This window comes from Urocitellus parryii, chromosome 7 (assembly GCF_045843805.1).
Source record: "Urocitellus parryii isolate mUroPar1 chromosome 7, mUroPar1.hap1, whole genome shotgun sequence".
Lineage (NCBI taxonomy): Eukaryota > Metazoa > Chordata > Mammalia > Rodentia > Sciuridae > Urocitellus > Urocitellus parryii.
Window position 1 is genome coordinate 84,185,856 of NC_135537.1, and position 25,855 is coordinate 84,211,710.

The 25,855-nt window shown below is 38.8% G+C and overlaps 1 protein-coding gene across 1 annotated transcript in view; it reads right to left on the reverse strand.

Moving 5' to 3' along the window:
• The window catches only part of LOC113177419 (kinesin-like protein KIF26B), a 67,814-nt gene that overhangs the window by 22,737 nt on the left and 19,222 nt on the right, over positions 1 to 25,855 (reverse strand). The window contains 1 exon segment of the mRNA XM_077801190.1: positions 983 to 1,145. Within this exon segment, the coding sequence (XP_077657316.1) occupies positions 983 to 1,145 (163 nt within the window).

A 25,855-nucleotide genomic window follows, 5' to 3' on the forward strand; every position in this document is an offset into this window, starting at 1 on the left:
ACAGTTAATATGTGGTGCCTCTGAGACAGCCCTCCCAGGGAGCCTGACATTATGTGGTAAATGGTAGAAGCCACCGACTTAACAGGAGCTACTGAAGGTCCCTTTGATTGATCTCCCACATTGAAAAGCAGAACCATGACTCCACTGGGCCAGATCAGAGTGCCCAATGTTCCATATCATAGCTGTATGTGCTTAAGATAATCCCTATATGGCACACTGAGGAATTAGAGGCTGCTCAGCAGAGGAGATGCAGTCCCCTTCTGACCTCTTAAGGGCTATTCCTGAATACAACCAACAGAACATTGGTTGGGAAACCCTGTTTTATACTCCATCCCCCAATTAAAAAATACATAAAGAAGAAGGAAAGAAAAGCCCTCACACATGTTAATCGCTGCCCCCGCTCCAGGATCTGATTGGCCACAACCACCATGGTCCTCTCAGGCATTCTTGCCAAGCTGCCACTGTCTGGGATTTGCTTCTGCCAGAGGAAAGGAGCCCAGTGGCATCTAGCACACTCAGTAACAAGCAGAAAACATTGAATTAACATGACAATTCCAGCAGCCAGAAAATCACTCCTGAACATGGGGGTGGGCAATAGGGCCACATGATCAAGAAGTTAATAGCCCTCTTTAGAGAGTTGACTCATTGAAGGACACAGTCTTCATCTACATAGGACCAGTCAGGCAAGAGAAAAACTGAATAATTTCCATCTCTCTAACATTTTTCATCTCAAAATTTATCTAAAGCACACCAAGCACTACCTGTCAGAGGTAAGGCTGGATGCCCAGGGCCAGCAGAAGACCTGATTCTCTCCTGTCAGTGGGAAGGTTTCCCTGCCCCCAAGTGGAGACCACAGCAGTGATGCTTTCACATGCACCCCTGTGTTTGGTGATCAGCAATATTGATTTGGCTCTCTCTGTCTCAGTACTGGGACAAGGCTCCAAAGCTCCATTACCCACTGCACCCACTGTGAACTACTTACCTTCATCTTCTTCTTCTTCATCCTCAAGACCCTTGATGCAATCTGGATGGTAGACAGGGTTTCTGCATAGTTCCCAGCTGCGGCAGAGATGTGAGTGATCATGGTGGTGTGACAGTTCATGTTCCTCAGAGACTCCCAAAGCAGCATGGTGAGCTTGCTCTCTCTGCCAAACAAAGTAATTAAGGCTGTATTAGTGGGCCATGCTTCACATTGACTCTCAGGGTAGGACTTTAGGTCTGTACATGGTTATTTTGTTGTGGTTGGTATTTTTTTCTTCCTTTTTTAAAAATGGCACACCAATTAGCATCATTTTCCAGCATGGGAGCATGGGGCTATTTGTGGTTGGCAGCTGAGCAAGTGCTTCTTACTCCAAAGATGAAATTCATGCAAACACCTCCCTGGGCACTTCTCTCCTGGATGTGATGGGGTGTTCCTGTGTGTCTGTGTGCATATGACATTGCACATAATGAGGCCTGGGAATAGAAATGGGAAGAAGGGATCACAGAAAATGACTTTTTGACCAGTGACTCAGCGTGCTATCTGCATACCCTGCCTTTCTCTGCAAGTCTGTGCACACAGGCAATCCCTGTAACAAAAAGCAGTTCCCTGCTGAGAATTTGTATTGAAGATCTATGTGTTTATAATACATGCAAAATGTCTTACAAGGAGTTGGAACCACTTTATCCTCACTGTCTCTTAATTCTCATATTTGCATCTAGTAGCACAGAAGGAAAATGTATTTGTATTCCTGATAAGTGGAGAAACACAGAAACAAGCCCAAATACTCACTTGCTTAGCAATTGAAAGAAATTTCTAGAAAGGCCTCCTCTGGGAACTTTTCAGTTGCTGTATGGGGCCAGAGTGTCCAGAGTGGTGATAATGAGGCCCATGGGTTTACCAATTGTGTTTCTGGACATTTTAAGTGTTGTCCTAAAGGAATGTCTCAAGTTTTTTTTTTTTCCATTTCTATACTTGTTCTACCATTTTTTTTTCTGTCTTGCTTTTAAAAGGCCTCTTCTTACTTCATCAGCAGCATTTGCCAAGTGTCATTTCATCTCTGGAGCATCCCCTCCCCTGAAGGCTGAGTCTGCCTCTGTGTTTCCCATGCCCTATGTTCATATCTCTGCGATGTGTTTGTAATTCCAGATGAGAGGAGTTCATCTGCATGTCTGAACCCCCTGGGGAGGGACTGTCCAATTCAGCAGACTCTGGGAGATGCAGGCCACTCTCAGCAGACAAGAGGCCAATTCACATGTGACCTGAATACAGCTTCTGGTAGGAGAGACTGTGGTGTGATAGTTTTTCATTCCCATCTGAGACCAATTAAGGTGTCTGTTCAGGGATGCTGAGCTCACAACGGCTCAGTACCAGGACAGTTTATAAATATACCAGGGCTTCCCTTTCACAAAATAACCAGTGACAGAATTGGTGAAAGGAGTAATAAGGGAGGTGTGTGGGGGGGGGCACCAGGGACAAGCTGCATACATTTAACTCCCTTCATGTCCAGAAAGGACGTGTCGTGGACATAGCCATTCAGTGGAGAGGTTGAGTCTTATCTCAGCAAAGACAGTACACCTTGGCCTTGTCTTCAATATGGGATGCAGAAGATGGGTTCCATTTAGGATAGTTATGATCATATAGGTTCTATAAAATACCTGTGAGTCCTGAATTAGTTAATAATTGTCCATGACTTTTTGGGGAAATGCATGGTTTAGTGAGCCACTGGTGAGGATCCCGTCACAAAAGTTTCATCAACTGGTCATTACATAACCTTGTTTTATTTGTATTTATCTTGAAAGATAACTTATTTAATACCTATTCCTAATAAGCACTAAAACATATGCAGTATTGCTTTATAATAAACACTAACCAAGAAGGGTTCAATAATTTCCTGAACCAGAGTAATATGACCATAAATTTCTTTGGCTTTTGGCCTCACAACAATACACTGGGCTACAGATTTTTTTTTTCTTTAACAGTTCATCATCTCATGAATCTACAAATTCAGTTACTTTTTAAAATCATTTTGGGGGCTGGGGATGTGGCTCAAGCGGTAGCGCGCTCACCTGGCATGCGTGCGGCCTGGGTTCAATCCTCAGCACCACATAAAAAAAGATGTTGTGTCTGCCAAAAACTAAAAAATATAAATATTAAAAAATTCTCTCTCTCTTTCTCTCTCTCTCACTCTCTAAAAAAATAAAAATAAAATCATTTTGATAGCTTCATTATGTACTACAGATATTAATAGTATTTTCTGGAGTGCTCTTACATATAGATCAGGGAATTTCCTCTTCCTATTTCTGAATGTACTGTTGTATTGATTCATTAATATTAAACTTGCAGTCGTCAGTACTGTAACTCGGGCCTGAGTGAAGCTTATTTAACATGTGTGTTTTCTCCACAAGGCACATCACAGCCTTTGTACCCTTTGTTACATTAGAGAACACGTTAGCACCATGCACAGGATCATTTAAAACAGTGAAATCACCAACAAAAACACAAAAATGCAAAACAAAACAAAAAACACGTAGCAGTACATCAACTTGAAAGCACACTTATTTATAAATAGAAGAGCTGACATAAGAAGGCAGAGTAGCACCCTGTGCCATTTCAATGGGGAATATATGGGTTGGAAACTCAAAGTTTCCACCACTCTGCAAGTCCTGAAATGATTCTGAAGTGCGTTGAGTATTGTTTAGGGATTACTGTTATGGTTTGGATATGAGGTGTCCCCCAAAAGTTCATGCGTGAGACAATGTAAGAAGGTTCAGAGGAGAAATGATTGGGTTATAATGATCTTAACCAAATAACTGAATTAATCCCCTGAAAGGGATTAACTGAGTGGTAACTGAAGTGGTAGGGTGTGGCTGGAGGAGGTGGGAATTGGGGATGTGGCTTTGGGGGATATATTTGTATCTGGTAAGTGGAGACCCCTCTCCCTTTTTCTGATCATCATGTGAGCTGCTTTCCTCTGCCACACTTTTATGCCATGATGTTTAGCCTCACCTGGAGCTCCGAGGGATGGTGCTGGGCTTCTATGGACTGAGACCTCTGAAACTGTGAACCCTCAAATAAATCTTTCCTCTACAATTGTTCTGGTTGGCCCTTTTAGTCACAGCAGTGAACAAGCTAACTGAAAAATTAGAAAGAAATTTTATCAGTAGGAAAATTTGCAACTACGGAATCTACAAATGGTAGTTACTAACTAAACTACGGCGTTCCTCATGATAAGTCTGTCCATCAGTTGCACCGAGCTGAAGGCCTGCTCCTCTGTCTCTTCAGGTGAGTCTCCAGGGAAAGACACCAAAGTTGGAATGAAAAGATATTATGTTGTTGTATCAACCTGCTTGCCCTGCCTGTCCCACAGGATCCCCGCTCATGATATGATGATATAGATAAAGGTTTCTTGCTATTTTTTTGAACCTTACATTGTTGGAAGAAGTCATGGCATATGCGTTGCTTGGCAACCAGCATTTTCACTCTCCTTGTTGAAAGAAAGCCAGTAAAACTGCCAACCAGACTATTTTGCTTGGGCCAATCTAGACTCAAAGACATGTCCGTAGGGGAGTAAAATATGGTAGACAGAAAACCTTGGCTTTTTCAACCTCATGATAACCCTTTAACTTGGAGCAAAGATTAGCAAGTAAGTGAGAAGGGCAGGTGAAGGAAGGGGCAGGGTACCAAAGGCTGCCAACTGTAAGCTGAACTCAGTATTGTGGGGAGGGAACTAAAGAGGTTCAAGAGAGTTTGTATGGTCAGCATGAACTCAGTTCACAGCTTTGTATCAAGGCTTAAGTGACAGAAGAGAAGGGGTGAGCTGCTGGCTAGTCTTGCCTGAGTGTCATGCTGGCTAGAGGGAGGCAGAGTCTCAGGGTCATATGAGAGGGGCCCTTGCTATGGAGGATAAGAGTGAGAAGGGACTGGTTATGAAGCTGAGCTGACTGGGGTCTGGGGAAGAACATGGCATTCTGTTAAGTAGCCATGTTTTATGGACATACATTTCACCTCCTGCCCAACCTGACCACATATGCCTTTAAAAGTAATTTTTAAAAATCTTGCTATTCAATATAAGTCAACCCTTTCATTGGCTACCATAAAAGCAATGAAAAAGAACAGGATAATGAACACATTTTGTTTTATTTTATTTTTTTTTTTCGTGCTGGGGATCAAACCTAGGGCCTCACACTTGCTAGGCATGTTCCCTCCCTCTGACATATCTCCACAAAATAAGCATATTTTAATTAATAATAATTTTAAAAGAAAATGAGAGATCACGAGGCACTCTATAACAAGGACCAACAAACTAGGGCCACAGGAGCCAAACTGACCACTGCTTATTTTTATAAATTAAGTTTTATTGGAACACAATGAACCTGGATGTTTACATATTGTCTGAGGCTGCTTTGGTATTACAAGAGTAAATTGGTTGTAACAGAGCCTACAAAGTAAAAGATATTTACTATCTTGTTCTTTATAGAACAGGTTTGCTGACCCCTGCTCTAGAGTAATGGCAACTGTGATGTCATTCCAGATACAGAGTCACCAAGAGAATGAAGGTGTGTCTTACTTTCTTTAGTATTCAATAATATATTCAATAGTTGTGCTGTCCCTCTTTTAGTTCAGATGTTTCATGAAGCAAGAGCAAAAGCCAATTCCATGGAAACAGGCAAAGAGAAACAAATTCTTGGCTTTTGAAATCACTGGAGCACTAGGCCGCAGTCATTGATGGTGGCTCAAATCACTTACTACTGCCTGCAGAAGCAGTCTGTCCTTCCAACGGGGATGTCAGCGTGCTCATGTTCACTCAATTAATTAGCTCATTACTGTATGTAACTCCTCCTTCTAGAAGCATTTGTTAAGCACCAACTCAGGTAAGAGAGACTGTGCTGTACTAAGGAGTACAGGGAGAGAAATGGTTGTGTGAAATCTCATCATGATATCCTCTGATAAAAGCTAAAGTTAAATGGCATCAGCAAGATGAGTGACTGGAAGCTCCTTCTGCTTGTGCCCCCCCCCCACCCAAAGGACAGCCAAATCTACAAACGAAGAACTACATTTTGATGGAAATAACTGAAGAATGCTGGACTATATCAAATGAGTAGCAGAAACCCTGTAGAGTGCAGAAAACTAGGATGGCCTCTTAGAGGAAGGAAATACCTCACCTCTGGCACCTCACCCTCAGTCAGGATCAATCTGGAATCAAGAAGGAATTCTCCTTGGAGGGAAAAGGTAGGCAAGAGGAACTGCCCACCTTACCACCATGACCACTTAAGTCCCTGCCACTGGGGACTCCTGCAGTCTTCACGGACACTAAGCCTTACTCAGAGAGCTACCTGGAGTCCACACAGCTGCATTATCCCCAGATGAAGAAGCCAACACTGCTCCCCATCCCCTGTGACCAGTGCAGCTAATGAACTGCACACTGTGGAATGAGAACATTGTCCTGGTCTGGGGGCGAGTACCCACTGCACTTCTCTATCCCTTGAGAGTACTCATATACCACCCCCATCTGATAACTTACCATCTTGGAGCCCAAATGCTGCTACAGTCTATCTTGGGGGACCAAAAGCATGGATCCACTCTACCCATGCTGCCTAGTCAATGTTGTGCCCTGCTGCTCAGGATCTGAGCTCACTTGGAGCCCTGCCTTCCAAGGGAATGATACACTGACTACCCACAACAGTAATGGCCCCCAGAACCAAAGGTGAACCAGTGCCCTGCCCCTCAGGGAATCCCTGCTTTGACCTCCCAGGGAAGTAATGCTCTGCCTGAAACCTGAGCTGAAATGGCATGGCACTCCCTGCCCTAGGGAACAAAGTGCAGTGGCTGAGCCAAGTTGCTGGCATGGGATCCCATTCCCCCTTGAAGCAGAGTATTGGGTGAGCTGTGCGATCTGTCCTCCAGGACAGAGAGCTGTATCCAGGCCAAATAGCTGTAGCACTCTTCTTCCCTGGAACTGGTCTAGAACCCTGAAGTCTGAGCTGTGGAACCTTGCTGGGGAGTAGTCTTCACTTACTGGGAGGGAGTCTTCACTACATTAATCCTTGTCCCCTAGAGTCCAGCCACAGCTATGCTTTACTATTTCTGGATCTTTCTGTCACTGGAAATCTGCCATGTCCCATAATTCCAAGGGTCCTGTGTCATCTTACTGGGGACCTTATCTCCTAGAATCAGAGTTTCTAATGTCTCTATTGGCTCTGGTTCCCAAATCATAACTGAACCTTGTTTCCTAGTGTCTAAACCCCCAGAGCACACCATCTTCCCTGAAGGCAGGCCAGTGTTGGACCCTGACACCAAGATCAGAATCATAAGTAAAACACAGTTTCCTTGATCCAAGTTGCTGTAATGTGCTTCAGAATCAGCTGTGCAGGCAATCTGCTTCCCAAAGTGTCTTGAAAAGTGAACCTAGGACCCAAGTCTCAGGTGTCCTTGTAGGTTTGTGAGACCCTGAGCCCAGAACCATGGGTCTACAGCTGCTCTAAGAACTTGTGCCTTGGGGCCCAATGCCACTGCGACTACTTGTGGGCCATGTCAGACTCAATGCCAAAACTCATCATTGTAAGGAAAGTGAGAACAAGAAGACACCCCCAAACTTTTGTTACTCAGCATTCTTTTAACAGTATTCACTGACACAATCTCCTATAGCCTATACCATTGAAACATCAACAGATATCACTGACATTGACCACAGCTAAGAACCTACATGGAAGCTATACCACTATGTCCACTCAGAACCATAGTCATGTACCTTTCCCAGCCAACACCCTAAGACCTATCTGCAGGTGAAAGTCTTTCCCTACATAAGTCACTCTGTAAAGTTTAAAAGAGATGACCATTCTATCACATTTACAGACATCAGTGCAGGGACACAAGAAACATGAAAAAGCAGGAAAACATGATACTATCAAAGGAACCCAATGATTCTCCAGTAATTGACCCTAAAGAAAAGGAAATTTATGAATTGCTTTAAAACGAAATCAAGATAATGACTTTAAGGAAATTCTGCAAGATATAAGAGAGCACAGAGAGACAACTTAGTGGAAACAGGAAAATGATTCACAATTGCTGAAAAATTCCTAAGTCCTGGGAGAGAAAATGGATATTCAGATTCATTAACTCAAAGATTCAACCCAAAGAAGTCCTCGGCAAGACACATTATATTCAAGCCATCAAAAGGCAAAGTCTAGGAGAGAATTTAAGAATCAGCAAAAATATCAAAATTTTTGATATTTTACTTGTACAAAAATGAACAAGTCACGCCTAAAGGATCTCTTATATCAGTGGATATAGGTTTTCAATGGATTTGTTGGGAGAAACATTGCAGGATAGGAGAGAATGTGAAGGCCCTATTTAAAGTGCTGAAAAAAATCCTGAGAGCCTAGAATATTATACCCATCAAAACTGACCTTCAGAAATGAAGAAGTACCTTCTTAGACACGCAAAAGCTGAGTGGGGTCTACTGTTAGATCTACCTTACAAGAAATGGTTATAGGAGTTCTTCAATAAGAAAAGCTAATTACTAACGTAAAAGCATATGAAAGTATAAAATTTACTGGTAAGGTAAATATATAATCAAATTCAGAATAATCTAACATTATAATGGTAGTCTGTAAGTCCATTCATATCTCTAGTATGAATGATATAGTTCAAAACAGTTTAAAAACACTATAGCTATAATATGTTGTTAAATATACAGTATAAGGGGGTTGGGTTGTGGCTCAGTAGCAGAGCATTTGCCTCGCACATGTGAGGCACTGGGTTCAATTCTCAGCACCACATAAAAATAAATAAATAAAATGAAGATATTAATATATATATATATATATTTTAAATGTATATATATATTATAAATGTATATATATATATATATACAGTATAAGAATGTGTAAATTACAATATCAAAAATATAACTGAGAGAAAAAAATCTAGAATTTTTAGATCTTTTTTAATAGTTTATTATAACTATAAGATATTTTATATAAACCTCATGGTGACCCAAAAGCAAAAAACAATAGCAGATACACGATAAAGAGGAAGAAACAGAGCTGGGAGTTGCTCTGTGTTAGAGTACTTGGCTAGTATGTACAAGATGCTAGATTTGACTCCTGGCATCCCAGAAAAACGGGAAAGAATTAAATAACCAGAAAACAATGAACAAATGGAAGTTATCATTTCCTATCAGTAATTTCTTTGAATGAAATGAACAAAATTGTGCAATAAAAAGACAGAGTGACTGAATGGATTCAAAGGAAACATGATCCAACAGTATGCTGTCTACAAGAATACTGCTCTAGTTTTATGGCACACATGGACTTTTAAAAGTGAAGACATGGAATAAGATAGACCATGCAAATAGCAACCCAAACAGTGCAGAGGTAACTATATTTATGTCAAATAAATTAGACTTCAAGTCAAAAACTGTCACAGAGATGATGAAGGTAATTATTTATTGATAAAGGGCGTAATTCTTCAAAAGGACATATCAATTGTAAATTTACACTTAACCAACATCAGAGCACCTGAATATATAAAGAAAGTATGAAAAGGACATGAAAGAAGAAATAGCAATATAAAAATAGCAATACTCCACTTCCAACAGTGGAAGAAAATTAATAAGGAGATACTGGAAACAGAATTGCACTTTAAACAAAGTGGACCTTAGAACATCCAACAATAGCAGAATGTACATTATTCTCTAATGTACCTGGGACATCTTCAGGATAGATCGTATGGCAGGCCACAAACAAGCCTTAACAAATTTAAGAAATCTGAAATCATATCAAGTATCTTCTGACCAAAATGGCATGAAACTATAAAACAGAAACAGTAGAAATTTTGGAAAATTCACAGATACATAAGCCAACAAAATTGATGACCTAAAGGAAAGAAAATGTACCAATGTTAGATCAGGAAGAAATAGAAAGTCTGAAGAGATGAATAACAAAAGTGATTGAGGTAATTACCTCAATCATCTTGATACCTAAAACAGACAAAGAAATCATAAGAAGGAAAAGCTATAGGCCAATATACCTGATGAACATTGATGCAAAAATCTTCAATAAAGTATTAGCAACTCAGGGGCTGGGGATGTGGCTCAAGCAGTAGCGAGCTTGCCTGGCATGCGTGCGGCCCGGGTTCCATCCTCAGCACCACATACAGACAAAGATGTTGTGTCTGCCAAATACTAAAAAATAAATATTAAAAAATTCTCTCTCTCTCCCTCTCTCTCACTCTTTCTTTAAAAAAAAAAGTATTAGCAAATCAGATTTGATAATATAACACAAATTGTATACTATGATCAACAGGGACTTATCTCTAAAATGCAAGGTGGGTTTAATATATGCAAATTAATCACTGTGATACTTTATATTAATAGATAGAGCACACATTAGTATCTCAATTGACACAGAAAAAACATTTGACAAAGTGCTACATCTTTTAATTTAAATAAAAACTATCAACAGTTTAGGTTAGAAAGAAAGTTTCTCAATACAATAAAGGCCATTTATGAATAAAACACTACTAATATCATAATCCATGAGGAAAAACTGAAAGCTTTTCCTCTAAGGTGTTGTACAAGGGAAGGATGACTACTTTTACCACTTCTATTAAACACAGTTCTGGTAGTACTAGCAAAGGCAATCAGACAGGAAAAAAATAAAAGAAATAAAAGAAAAAAAGAAAAGGGATCCAAATCTTAAAGGAAAAATAGTCTTTCTATTTGCAGATAACATAATTTCATATGTGGAAAACAAGAAAGACTACACCAAAAACAAAACAAAACAAAAAAATATTGGATCTACTAAATGGATTCCATAAAGCTGCAGAATATAAAATCAACATACAAACTCTGTGGCATTTATGTACCCAAATAATGACCTCCCCCAAAATGAAATTAAAAAAAAAACAATAAAGTTAACCAAGGAGGTAAAAATACTCTATACTCAAAACTATAAAACACCAATAAAAGAAACTGAAGAGAAGACAACTAAATGGAAAGACATAGCATAGAATTACATTCATGGATCCAAAGAATACAGCTAAAATGCTCATCTTAAATCAATATACAGATTCAATTTGATCTCTATCAATATTCCGATGGAATTCTTCACTGAAGTAGAAGTGAAGAAAAAAGGGAAAAAATCACAAAAGACTTTGGATAGTCAAAACAATTCTGAGAAAGAAAAACAAAGTTGGAGGTATTTCACTTCCTGGTTTAAAATTCTATTAAAAAAAGCTATTGTAATCAAAATGCTATGGTACTAGCAGAAGAACAGACACACAGACTGCAGAACAGAATAGAGAGCCCAGAAATAAATCCAAACATGCATTGTCAACTAATTAATTTTTGAAAAGACATCAAGAGAACACAATGAGAGGAAGAGAATAATGCCTTCAATAAATAGATCTATTTATTGAAGAGTGGGCTAGTGGTAGAGCATTTGCCTAGCATGCGTGGGGCACCATGTTCGATTACCAGCACCACATAAAACTAAATAAACAAAATAAAGCTATTAAAAATAGTGCTGAAAAACCTGGATTTCTACATTTAAAAGAACAAAACTGAGCACTAATACCATACATAAAAATCAACTTGAAAAGGCTGAAGACCTAATGTACTACCTGAAATCATAAAATTTATAGAAGGAAATAGGGGAAAATCTACTTGACATTGGCCTTGGAAATGAATTTTTTGATATCACACCAAAAATTTAGGTTGCAAAAGCAAAAATTAATTAATGGGACTACATCAAACTAAAAATCTTCTGTGCTGCAAAGGGAACAACCAGCAAAATGAAAAGGCAACATATAGATTAGGAAAAAAAACATTTACAAACCAAATATCTGATAAAGAGTTAATACCCAAAATTTAAAAGAACTCATACAACTCAGCAGTAAGAAAACATATATCCCAATTAAAAATGGGTAAAGGAGCTGGGCACAGTGGTGTACACCTGCAATCCCAGTGTCTCATGAGGCTGAGGCTGGAGGGTCCCAAGTTCAAAGTCAGCCTCAGCCATTTAGTGATACCTTGTCTCAAAATAAAACATAAAAAGAACTAGGGATATGGTTGGTAGTTAAGCACCCCTGGGTTCAATCCCAGGTATCAAAAAAAGTGTTAAAGGACATGAATAGACATTTCTCCAAAGATGACCTACAAATGGCTAACAGGCTACTGTGTTACCATCTCACACCTGTCTGGATATCTGTTAGCAAAGGAAAGAGATATCAAGTGTTTGTAAGGCCATGGAGAAAAGGGAACCTTCTCAGACTGTTAGTAGGAATATAGACTGGTGCAAACATTATGGAAAAGAGTATGGGGTTCCTAAAAAAATCAAAATAATTACCATATGACCCAGGATCTCTTATTTTGAGTATATACCAAGAAATTAAATTACTACCTGTAAAGATATCTTCATGCCCATGTCTGTTGCAACATTATTTGCAGTACTCAGGATGTGAGAACAACTTAGGTATCTTGTCAACAAAATAATAAAAAAAAAACTGTGGTACTTTTATACAATGTAATATTACTCAGCCATTAAACACAGGAAGCAATCCTACCATTTGCTACAACATAGATGAAGCAGAGGACAAAGAAATAAAAATATTGCTTATATATGGAATATAAAAAGAAAAAGTCAAAGGTATACAGAAATAACAGTGATTACCAGGAAAGTGGCGTGGGTGGGTGAGAGAAGAACATAAGTAGCAGATATGAAGGATGAACAGGTCTAAAGATTTAGTAAACAATGTGAGGGCCACAGTTAAACATGGTGTGCTACATTCAGAATTTTTGCTAAACTAGTAGATTATAGTTGCTCCTGCCATGGGGGGTTGGGATGGGGAGAATGGGTAACTGTGAGATGATGGATGTTAATTTGCTTCACTGTAATAACCATTGATATGTTTATTTATTTCCTATTAATTTCATAACACCACTTGGGTATACTATAGTAGGCACAATAACATTAATTTTTAAAATAATAAAGAATTTTAAAGCTAATAAAGGAGAAACAAATGAAACACAAGCATGATAAGGACAGGACACCTTGAGGCTGAGCAGAATCCCCACTCTTCACAGTATCTGGCCATCCTAATCTGCTAAACAATGCTCAGAGAACCATTGCTGTAGCCTAGCTGTCTCCTCAGCTGGGATTCTCCTACACAAAAGGCATCTGGCACACACTCTTCCTCTCTCTCTCACTCTCTTTTCTTTAGTTTCCCCATACAGCCCAGCACAACTGTAAAAATTTCAGCCCTTCTCTGAAAGGGCAGTCTGGAATCAGCACACTATTTTCTGATCCTCAAGGGAGGTGCACCTCAGGAAAGGGCACCTGGCAGCCAAGGAGCAAGATGTTCAAAGTCACATGCAAGACTGGCCAGGTAATTTCACAAGAAAATGCACCTCCTTCAGTAAAAAAAATGACATCACAGAAAAAGGAAGGTGTCTGTACCTCTTCACATTTATCACTACTTAGAATGTTGAGAACAAAAAGCCTAATTAATCCAGAAAACCAATTATGCTCCAGAATAAATTGTAAAAGAGAGATTCCCACAGGCTGCAAGAAAGAGCTATATAAATCACATATGTGAACCCTTTAAAAAAAAAAAAAGGACAGTGGGTATTTTTGTTAGAAATAGATTTTAAGCCATATGCCATCAATATTTAAGAATGGAAACTACACACACAAAATTCTTTTCTAAATTTTTTATGCTTTCCATGGGAAACTGCTCTACCACTGAGCCACAACCCCAGACCTCCCATCTCATTTTAATAAAAAGTTTTAATAATGATACTTTTTTAAAATGAGAAATCCAGGACTGGGGATGTGGCTCAGTGGAAGAATGCTTGTCTAGCATACACAAGGCCAGGGTTCAATTTTTTAAAAAAAAGTAAAAAAGAGATTGAGATCCAGGAGAAATTCAGGACAATATAAGTCAGATGGACTAGAGGATAATTGGCATACACTGAGGCTTCTGTGCACACCAGGACATAGCATCAGCCCAATTAAAACCTGGTGTGGAGGTCCTATCTCATGTGTGTTGGTAATTGTTTTTGTAATTCCAGGGCAAACACGGGCCTACCTGTATCCTATGTTCTTCATACATGAACGTTGAACAAACAGCTCCCAATAGCATGGCTGCAAAAGCCTCTCTGTGTGTTACTGTAAAAAGATTTGAGAATGGAGCAGTGTTGGGCTCTGTAAAAAGACCCTCCAAAATCCCAACACACAGGTGGCTGCTTTCCCTGCTTATTCTTAACTGCAAGCAGAAATGATGCTTAGTGCTCATTCTAGTCTACATGCCAAAGGTATTTGGCTGTACCGACTGGATTTATCAGCCCTTTTAAGCCAAACACACTTCTAGGATCAAACAATATTGCTCTGAGTACTTTGACATTATCTGATATTATCAATATAAGGAGATCCCAGGGATCATGGTACTGACCCAACTGACAGATGGGCCTGACTTGACTTGGCCAGTCTTGGCCTCAAATTGTTGACATGAATGTTGCTGGTGTATATTTTTTGAGGAACAATGTTGTACACACTTCTCAAGAGGGGAATGATGGTAGTGCTTGTGTTAATCTCTCTCTTGGGAGCTACCCTTGAAGACTGTGAGCTCTGCATACTCAAGTAGGCCATGACTTATTGTCTAGAATGCTTTGGGTGGCTGAAATAATCATTTTGTCATTACATAGGGGAGACTGTGAGCTTGAACTATTCTTGTTGGAACCCAAGGCAGTAACATCTGCTTCGGTGTTTTTCTAACAATGGCTCCCATGAAGACAAAGAAAAGGTAAAGTCTTGGAAGATGTGGAGTTAAGAAGCTAGGGGAGACTTCTTTGATGGTGAGCTTTAACCAACTATTTATTAGATATGGGAAATCAACTATGATAAACAATTTGCTAGGTCCTGGATATACAGAAAGAAATTACCTCGGCCCATATCTTTCAAGGGTACTGAAGATGTGACTCAGAGGTAGAATACTTGACTATCTAGCATCTATGGGACCCTCATTTGATCTCTAGCACTGCAAAAAATAAATAGATGAAAGTTTTAGAGGTGTGATTGATTAGACCTTGAACTCAAACCACATTGATTATAAGAAATGAATAGCTTTTCATGGCAGGAAGAGGGAATGAACCCAAGACCTCACAGATGCTAGGCAAATACTCGACCACTGAAATGCATCCTCATCCCAGAAATGGATTTGTTATTGAAATTAAAAGACATAAAAAATCATGCAACAACAACCCCTCTCATTTCCAAAGAAAACATATAACACTGAGAACAAATATTTCTTAATTTTTTTAAAAAAAGAAACCTATCATTCCTTAATGTTGTTCCCCATTAATATTCCATAGACTTTTCCTTAAGTTATTAAACATGAATCATGGGGCTGGGTTTGTGGCTCAGCAGTAGATCACTTGTCTAGCATGTGCAAGGCCCTGGGTTCCATCCTCAGCATGACATAAAAATAAAATAAATACAATAGAGATATTGTGTCCAATTACTACTAAATAATAATAATAATAAAAACATATGAATCATGCCCTTTCTTCAACATCTTTCCTCAGACTTCAGTTATGGAAACTATTCTTAGACTCACTCTCTTTTTTAATCCTTCCAATTACTGAGACCTGTTCTTTGTACCAAGCACCAATCCAGATGGTACATTTTGTGAGGACTGTGGGGTCATGTTTCTATAAAACATGCATGACACTCGGAATATATTCTAACAGAGTTGCCCTCATGTCCCTCTTAAAAATAAGTTGTTCTGATTGCAAAAGGAATTTATCCCTGGGAACACCATGGCACACATGCTTAACAACAGTGTTTAGGGATTCCCAGCTGCTAACTGGTGAGTGGCCTACAGGTAATAAAGACCATATTGGATAAGTACATTTAACACAAAATAGACAATGTTTAGTCACACTTCTTGGCACGTTTACCATAGGAAAATCAAATATTGGAAAGATTTTGAACCACAGATGCCAAAAAATTATTAGTTAAAATCTAAAATGGCACAATGTTATCTAAAAATGAAAAAGCACTTGTACATCAAAGGACATTATCTAGAAACTGGAAACAATTCTCAGAATGAATGTATTTGCAAATCATCTATCTACTCTAGGATTAATATTCAGAATCTATAAAGTACTTCTAAGATAGAACAAGAGCAAATTCAATTCAAACATGGACAAAGGACTTGAATAGATGTTTCTCTAAAGTTATACAAATGACCAATAAGCACATGAAAAGGTGCTCAACATGGTTGTCATTAGTAAAGTGCAAACTAAATGACAATAAGATGCTACTTCACTAAGATGCTACTTCACTAGGATGTCTGTTCTCAAAACAACAAAAAGTAAATTTTGGCAAGGATTTGGAAAAATTGGAACCACTGGTGGGAATGTAAAAGTGGTGCAGCCAGTGTGGAAAAGTTTGGCAGTTCCTCAAAAGTTAAAAAGAATTGTCATATGATCCCTCCACTCCATTCCTAGATATAAACCCCCCAAAAAACTGAATTCAGGACACAAATGGATACCTGTACATTAATGTTCAGAGTAGCATTATTCATCATAGTCAAGAGGTGGAAACAACCCAAGTGTCCATCAATAGATGAATAGAAAACAATATATGGAATATCCACAATGAAGCCCGGTTTGCTGTGCAAATGTTAAGGCACCCATAAAAATGATTTTAATAAAAAATAAAAATATGAAATAAAAAATTTTAATGTGGTGTATCTATACAATGGAATATTATTCAGCAAAAAGGAGCAAAATTCTGATCTATGCCACAATATCTATGAACCTTGAAAACACGTTATGTGAAATAAACCAGATGCAAAAGGACAAATATTATACAATTCCATTTAAACAAGCTACCTAGGAAAGGTAAATTCATAGAGACAGAAAATAGAATAGTGTTTATCATGGGGAGGGGAAGAGGAGGATGTGGAGTGATTATTTCATGGGTAGAATTTCAGTTTGGGAAGATGAAGAAGTTACGGTGGTGGGTAAAGTGATGGTTGCACAAAAATGAATGTACTTAATGCCACACATTGTACACTTAATTTTTTTTTAGATATAGATGACAGTAGAATGTATTCTGGCATTATATATTATATATACATAAATGGAGTAATAATGATAATACATACATAAATGGAGTATAACTGATTCTAATTAGGATTCCATTCTTGTTTTGTACCTGTTGTGGAGTTACACTGTCATGTATTCATAAACAAATGTAGGAAAGTTATGTTTGAATCATTCTACGGTCTTCCATATACGAACACGCAACCTCCCTTCGCTTCCTTCTGTCCCTTCCCTCCCTTCCCTTCATTCCCATCTGTCTGATTTAATGGACTTGTATTCTTCCCTGCCCCCTCCCCCTTTGGGTTTTGGGGACTGGCTAATTTCACTTAGTATGATAGTCTTCAGTTCCATCCATTTACCAGAAAATGCCATAATTTCATTCTTCTTTATGGCTGAGTAATATTGCATCGTGTGTACATACAACACATTTTTTGTCCATTCATCTGTTTTGGCCCACCTGGGTTGATTCCATAGCACACATTGTACATTTAAAAAATTATTAAAACAGCCAGGCATGGAAGTACATGTCTATAATCCCAGCTATTCCAGAACCTAAGGTGGGAGGTTGCAAGCTCACCCACTAGCTTGGGCAACTCAGGGAGACCTTATCCCAAAATCAAAAGGGGGTGGTATGTAACTCAATGGCAGAGTGCCCCTGGATTCAATCTTTAGTAACACACACACACACACACACACACACACACACACAACAATAATTTTTTGTAATGTTTATTTACCCCCCCCTTAAATTTTTTTTTAATGAAAAGACAGGTGATTTCCAAGGACAGAAGTCCTTGGGAGTTACTAGTACTGTCAGACTCCCCCCACCTGCTTTTTCCTTGAATAATTAGTAGGTTTTCATAAATTTGAGCTGGACATTGAACAATTCCTGTTTTAGTCAGCTTTTTTGCTGCTATGACTAAAGGACCCAACCAGAACAATTATAAAGGAGGAAAAGTTTATTTGAGGGCTCACAGTTTCAGAGATCTCAGTCCATAGAAGGCTGGCTCTTCTCCTCTGAGCTAAAGGTGATGCATGAAGTGGGTGGCAGAACCAGGTAGCAGAGGGAAGCAGCTCACAAGATGATCAGCAAGCAGAGAGACACTCCAGTCTCCAGATACAAAATGTATATCCCAAAGCCACACCCCCAATGCCCCACCTCCTCCAGCCACACTCCACCTGCCTCCAGTCGCCACTCAGTTAATCCATCAGGGGATTCATCTACCATTGAATTAAGGCTTTCATAACAGGATGCTTTCTTCTCTGAACCTTCTTGCTTTTCCTCACACGTGAGCTTTTGGAGAACACCTCATATCCAAACCATAATAATTTCCATTGATAGAAATGAAAGGACAAACAGCATTCCAGGCTGAAAAGCTGGGATGAACAAGGTGGCAGAAGAGACACCAGAGTTCAGAGCCTGTTTAAGGAATCATGAGTTGAGCCATCCAAAGAGGGCATGGAAGGGAGGGATGAACAGGGAGACATCTTCCTCCTCCTCATTGGGCAGTTCAGTTCCAGCCCCAGGTTTAAACTGCCATATCATCTTTACTGCCATTCTTTATACTACAAGAGGGGCTGATTGTCAGTCAATGAAGTAACAAATGCATTACATCCAAAGTCATGCCAGGTCTGAAACCAACTGGGCAAGCACTCAGGGACCCTATCTCAGTGAATACTGAGCATTTTTTCATTGGTCATCTCTTGGAACCATTTTCAGCATCCCCAACTGAGTATTGGAAAGGCTGTTGGTCAGGAGCAGAAAGTAGATGTGGTAGGACAGGAATCATCTTGGCCTTGACTATCAGAATCCTACCATAAGCTCCATGCTACTCACTTAATAGCCATTGCATAGGGAGAGAGATGTGAGCATGAGGTCAGAGACAGAACACATTCCATCATGTCATCCATCCTCCCAAACCAGGCTGAATCCTTCCTGGCAGGGTGATATTACTGTGCTACTATCCTCGCTTGTGTAATGAGCCAGTGTATGTCATATCTCTTGGAAGGTCATCCTACAGCACTGACAGTGCCCGTGGGCATGCAGCCTGATTGAGCAGAGAGATGACAGACACCTCTCTGCTTTTCATGTGCACAAGATCAGAACCCAGCCAAGTGAATGCAAATGAAACCTCAGTTCCAGGCTCATATTTGCATAGTCTCTATTTATTTTGATAGAAAGAAAGCATGAAATTGGCTAAATCAACTCTGGATACTGAAAAAGTCATAATTACAATCCAATGTAATCATCAAACCTAGATACTTTTCCTAATTCCATTTAACCCTTCTTAGCCTTTTCCAGAGAATTTGACAGGAGAGCCACTCACCTGGGTTTTCAGAGCTGGAAAATAAAAAGAACCACAATTTATCCCAACAGCCAATATGCTCTTTCATCTTCAGGTTTTGCTTAGAGAGTTGGTAAAAAAAAAAAAAAAATGAAACCCTTCCGATATTCCCCTGCCTTTTTGGGTAAACAATTTCTTCTGAAAGAACTCTAAGTACATTTGCAGATTTTCAAAATCCACTTTCTATACAGTTCTACTGTCTACCCTAAAGGAATATCATAGATGGAGGTACAGAAAGAGGCACCATCAAAATGTCAAATCAAACCTAAACTTCATCTATGTGTTTTTTTTTAACTTGAAACAAACATTGAAAATCATAGAAAAGCATAGGAATGTTCTGAAAATGAAAGTTTGTCACTAAGGAGACAGGAGGTTGAAGGATGGGCTATTGGTAAGGTCATGGGAAGGATTCCAGAGATGGCACAGGCTAGAAGCAGATTTCATTCTATCAAGAATTCCATTTGCAGCCTTCATTTTCTTTCTTCTTGAAAATTCTGCAAAAATTTACAGGGAGAGACAGGTGAGCAGAATCAGGCTCTGCATTGCCGTGACAACATGACTCTGGTCTCCATCTGTATCCCTGATCAGTACGTAACTCCTTTTTGGATTACTGCAGAGATCTCTCACTCTAGTATGAGCATATGCTCCTGAACCTGAGGATGATATAAAATTGCAGGAAAGCAAAGTTTCTAAATAGTACAGAGATCTCGTCTTTACTTGAAAGATGTGTAATAGTCATAATGAAACATGATTGAGATATTTCCTTATTCCTCTCCCAGAAAGGCTGTCATAAACCACTGCCAAAGCCCTATGCAGTGTGACAAGAGTGTAGAAATGTATGTTTCAAAACATTGATCATTAAAGATAATGGCTTGGGTCAAATAGACTTTAAAAAGGAAGTGAAACTTCAGCTAATTTTAGAGTAGTATTTACACTCTACATTGCAATAATGATATAAACATTTTCTTACTTCTAATCTGGACCTGCAAATGGATTAAACAACACTTTTGTATCTATTACAGAACAGGTTTACAAGTTCAGTAAGTGCAGAGGGTCTTGTTATTGAATCACTAAGCACACTTTTATATCATCTTGAATTCATTAGCATATGCAATTTCTGGCAACCTATTGTTTTCAGGGAAATCTATGGACCTATTATTTTCTGTTTTTCTGTAAGGTCTCCTAATTTGCCTTCTTAGTTCCCTCTTTTTTTTGTGGCTGGGGGAGGCTTTTTTGCAAAGTGATGACATTCCTAGTTTCTGATTATGCTAAATTGAATACAAATAAATCTAGAATAATTTCCTTTCTTTCCTAGGGCTAATAAGTCATAAATATTGGCTGAGTTATAATAAGGAAAGGTCAAAATAAAAGCTTATCTCCTATCATTGAAATTATTAGGATTTTTTTTATACTTACTACCTTCCAGAGTAGCCTGTATAATATTTTGGAATAGCCTTAATTATTAGAAAGCTCTTTCTTATACTGAACTTCATTGTTGAGGTATGGCTGATTCTGGGTAGCTCTTTTTAACAAGATCCTAAGATGCTGGGTATAATGGAACATGCCTGTAATCCCAGCAGATAGAGAGGCCAAGGCAGGAGGATCACAGTTCAAAGCCAGCCCCAGCAAATGGGTGAGGCTCTGAGCAACTTTGTGAAACCCTGTTTCAAAATAAAACAAGGGCTGGGAAAAGTACTCCCAAGTTAAACTATTCCCGCAAAAAGCAGATCACCTGTTTTTATGACAGTCTTTTTATTAGGAAATGCAGTGACCACCACCCCCCGCCCTCAAGAAAGTTTCTCAACTTTAATGCTCTATGGTTCTAAAAATATTTTTCAATCTTGACTCAGAATTATATCCTAGAATTAGTAGACTATTTATATCATAATTCTGATTATGTGAGTTACCTTTAAATTTTCTGATGTCATACCTGAGTGCCATGACTGTACATTTCCTGAGCAGAACTTAGATTTACAATATTTGGAGTAAATCAGATTCTACTAATCCTGCGTGGTCATCACTGAGATGATGTTTTTCCTGGCTCTAGATAAGAAGAAATTAGTTGTTAAATAAGTGAATAATGTTAAATGTTTTCATGGAACATATGTAATTGATGTAAGTGAACTATGTTTCATAACTATTTTAGTCATCACAGTGAGTCTTGTTCAATGAGATCAAAGAAGATTGGTAAGGATTTTATCATGAAACCTTCTGTTAGTTATAAATTCAAGTTACATCATATACTTTTCTTATTGAGACTATTTACTGTTAACAGCTGGCCTTTCTCAAGTAGGCTGAATTATTGTGATTTTTATCTTATTCAGATAAATGGGATGCTGATCCTAGCATCAAGTGGGTTCCCAAGGTCCAAATTTTATGTAGAATTTATCACACTATGAGTACAGTGGTAAACCTATTTAAGTTTAACTCTGAATTTCATTAGCTTCAACTTATACCTGAAATATAAAACTTCCAGCTTGTGTAAACTCTATTCATCCAGATATTCTCTGAAGTCCCTCAGAGAGTTGTAATGAATGCTCATCAAGACTCACTTACTTTCCCTTACTCTAATGAAATACCTGGAATAGCCAACTTATAAAAATAAAAGTTTTATTTTGGTTCACAAGTTTGTAGTTTCCAGTACATGATTGAGTGGCTTGTTGCTTTGGGTCTATGGTAAGGCAGTCTATCATGGCAGGATCACAGGACAGAGAAAAACTGCTAACTTCATGAGCCAGGGAGCAAAGAAAGAAAGAGTCCAAAAGTCCCTTTAGCACCTCCAATAACCTAAGGACTTCCCACTAAGTCCTAACTCTTGAAGGTCGCACTACCTCCCAATAGTGCCAACATGAGGACCAAGTCTTTAACACATAGACATTTTGGAGACATTGAAGATCCAAATTATGGTGGGCTGGTGTTGTTGCTCAGTGGTAAAGTGCTTGCCTAGCATGCATGAGGCATTGGGTTTGATTCTCAGCACTGCATATAAATAAATAAATTAACTGATTAATTAAAGGCCCATCAACAACTAAAAAAAATTGTTTTAAAATATCCAAATTATGGCACTTATTTATGTTCCTAGTTCTGCTAGGAATAGTTACTGCTTTGCCAAGAGTAGCAGGCCCTGTTGGACACCATTGCTTCTTTCCTGCTCTTCATTGGACACTGCTACCAATGCTCTAGAGCTCTACTGGTGTCTGCCCTAGATATTCACTATAGAATGAGGAAGACTGCATCTCTCCCTTGTATTATCCTATATCACAGGCATCCCAAAATGGCACTTATACCTCAGTTTCTAAAGTAGTTAGCTGGGTGTGGTGAGGCACACCTCTAACCCCAACTATTCAGGAGGCTGGGGCAGAAGGATCACAAGTTTGAGGCCAGCCTGAGCAATTTCATGCAACCCTGTCTCAAAAGATTTAAAAGGATTAGGAATATAGCTTCATGGTAGAGTGTCACTGGGTTCAATCGCCAGTAACCACCCCCTCCAAAAAACATATCCAAAGAAACAAACAAAATACCCAAATTCTGATGTTTAATAAAAGAACAAAATGAAAAGATAGATAAACTTCCTCCACTCTTGGTGTTAAAATTGGGTGGTCTTAGGATAAGCAAGATAAGAACTCACAATAGGTGGTGTATTAGTTGGACCCAAAGGCTGGTCCTCCAGCCTGAGTGGGTGGTTGTCTATGGGTCCTCCCCAAAGCTCCCTCTGATAAAGCAATTCTGCATCTCCCACTTGAATGCCAGTGCTTCACAAACACCTCTAGCATACATACTGGATTCAGGGAGTTATTTTTGCGGGTACGTCATTATACAAGCCAGAGTCCCTGTCAGTGGAAGACCTCAAGACTGTACTTCTCTATCCAAGATGTCAGTGTCATGCATTCTCCCTTCCAGCATCTTGAGGAAGAGACCTGCTGTCCCATTTGAATCTGAAACTGAGCATCAAGAATTTTAACTTCTTTAATATTTCAAAAATGCCATTAGGACAGGTCAGCCTGTATTAAGCTTCTAGCACTTTTCTAGTACCCCAAACCAGATCATTTGTGTCCTGAAATATTGGCAGTGGCATCCTGAGGGAAACATTGCTGAGACAATACTGCTTCTCCAGAGCATTTGCATTCCCAGAGTGAAGGCACATATCTTCTTCCAAAGGTACGAATGTCCATGAATATGGGGATCATCAAGTCCCTTACAGATTAACTCAAGGGAGTGATTATTTCCCTATGTCTGTGTGTGTTTCAGTCTGTCACAACTCAACACTCTCACAAAGAAATCTTGGGACATAGAAGTCATAGTCAGAATTGCCCTCACACAGTGGAGCCCATAACCACCCTCCCACTTTAGGTTCTGGAATAACTGGGATTATAGACATGTACCTCCATGCCTGGCTATTTTAATAATTTTTTAAATGTACAATGTGTGCTATGGAATCAACCCAGGTGGGCCAAAACAAATGAATGGACAAAAAAATGTGTTGTATGTACACACGATGCAATATTACTCAGCCATAAAGAAGAATGAAATTATGGCATTTTCTGGTAAATGGATGGAACTGAAGACTATCATACTAAGTGAAATTAGCCAGTCCCCAAAACCCAAAGGCCGAATGTTCTCTCTGATATGTGGTTGCTAACACAAAATAAGGGGGAGGGGGCAGGGAAGAATACAAGTCCATTAAATCAGACAGATGGGAATGAAGGGAAGGGAGGGAAGGACAGAAGGAAGCGAAGGGAGGGGGCGTGTTCATATATGGAAGACCGTAGAATGAATCAAACATAACTTTCCTACATTTGTTTATGAATACATGACAGTGTAACTCCACAACAGGTACAAAACAAGAATGGAATCCTAATTAGAATCAGTTATACTCCATTTATGTATGTATTATCATTATTACTCCATTTATGTATATATAATATATAATGCCAGAATACATTCTACTGTCATCTATATCTAAAAAAAAATTAAGTGTACAATGTGTGGCATTAAGTACATTCATTTTTGTGCAACCATCACTTTACCCACCACCGTAACTTCTTCATCTTCCCAAACTGAAATTCTACCCATGAAATAATCACTCCACATCCTCCTCTTCCCCTCCCCATGATAAACACTATTCTATTTTCTGTCTCTATGAATTTACCTTTCCTAGGTAGCTTGTTTAAATGGAATTGTATAATATTTGTCCTTTTGCATCTGGTTTATTTCACATAACGTGATTTCAAGGTTCATAGATATTGTGGCATAGATCAGAATTTCGCTCCTTTTTGCTGAATAATATTCCATTGTATAGATACACCACATTAAAATTTTTTATTTCATATTTTTATTTTTTATTAAAATCATTTTTATGGGTGCCTTAACATTTGCACAGCAAACCGGGCTTCATTGTGGATATTCCATATATTGTTTTCTATTCATCTATTGATGGACACTTGGGTTGTTTCCACCTCTTGACTATGATGAATAATGCTACTCTGAACATTAATGTACAGGTATCCATTTGTGTCCTGAATTCAGTTTTTTGGGGGGTTTATATCTAGGAATGGAGTGGAGGGATCATATGACAATTCTGTTTAACTTTTGAGGAACTGCCAAACTTTTCCACACTGGCTGCACCACTTTTACATTCCCACCAGTGGTTCCAATTTTTCCAAATCCTTGCCAAAATTTACTTTTTGTTGTTTTGAGAACAGACATCCTAGTGAAGTAGCATCTTAGTGAAGTAGCATTTTATTGTCATTTAGTTTGCACTTTACTAATGACAACCATGTTGAGCACCTTTTCATGTGCTTATTGGTCATTTGTATAACTTTAGAGAAACATCTATTCAAGTCCTTTGTCCATGTTTGAATTGAATTTGCTCTTGTTCTATCTTAGAAGTACTTTATAGATTCTGAATATTAATCCTAGAGTAGATAGATGATTTGCAAATACATTCATTCTGAGAATTGTTTCCAGTTTCTAGATAATGTCCTTTGATGTACAAGTGCTTTTTCATTTTTAGATAACATTGTGCCATTTTAGATTTTAACTAATAATTTTTTGGCATCTGTGGTTCAAAATCTTTCCAATATTTGATTTTCCTATGGTAAACGTGCCAAGAAGTGTGACTAAACATTGTCTATTTTGTGTTAAATGTACTTATCCAATATGGTCTTTATTACCTGTAGGCCACTCACCAGTTAGCAGCTGGGAATCCCTAAACACTGTTGTTAAGCATGTGTGCCATGGTGTTCCCAGGGATAAATTCCTTTTGCAATCAGAACAACTTATTTTTAAGAGGGACATGAGGGCAACTCTGTTAGAATATATTCCGAGTGTCATGCATGTTTTATAGAAACATGACCCCACAGTCCTCACAAAATGTACCATCTGGATTGGTGCTTGGTACAAAGAACAGGTCTCAGT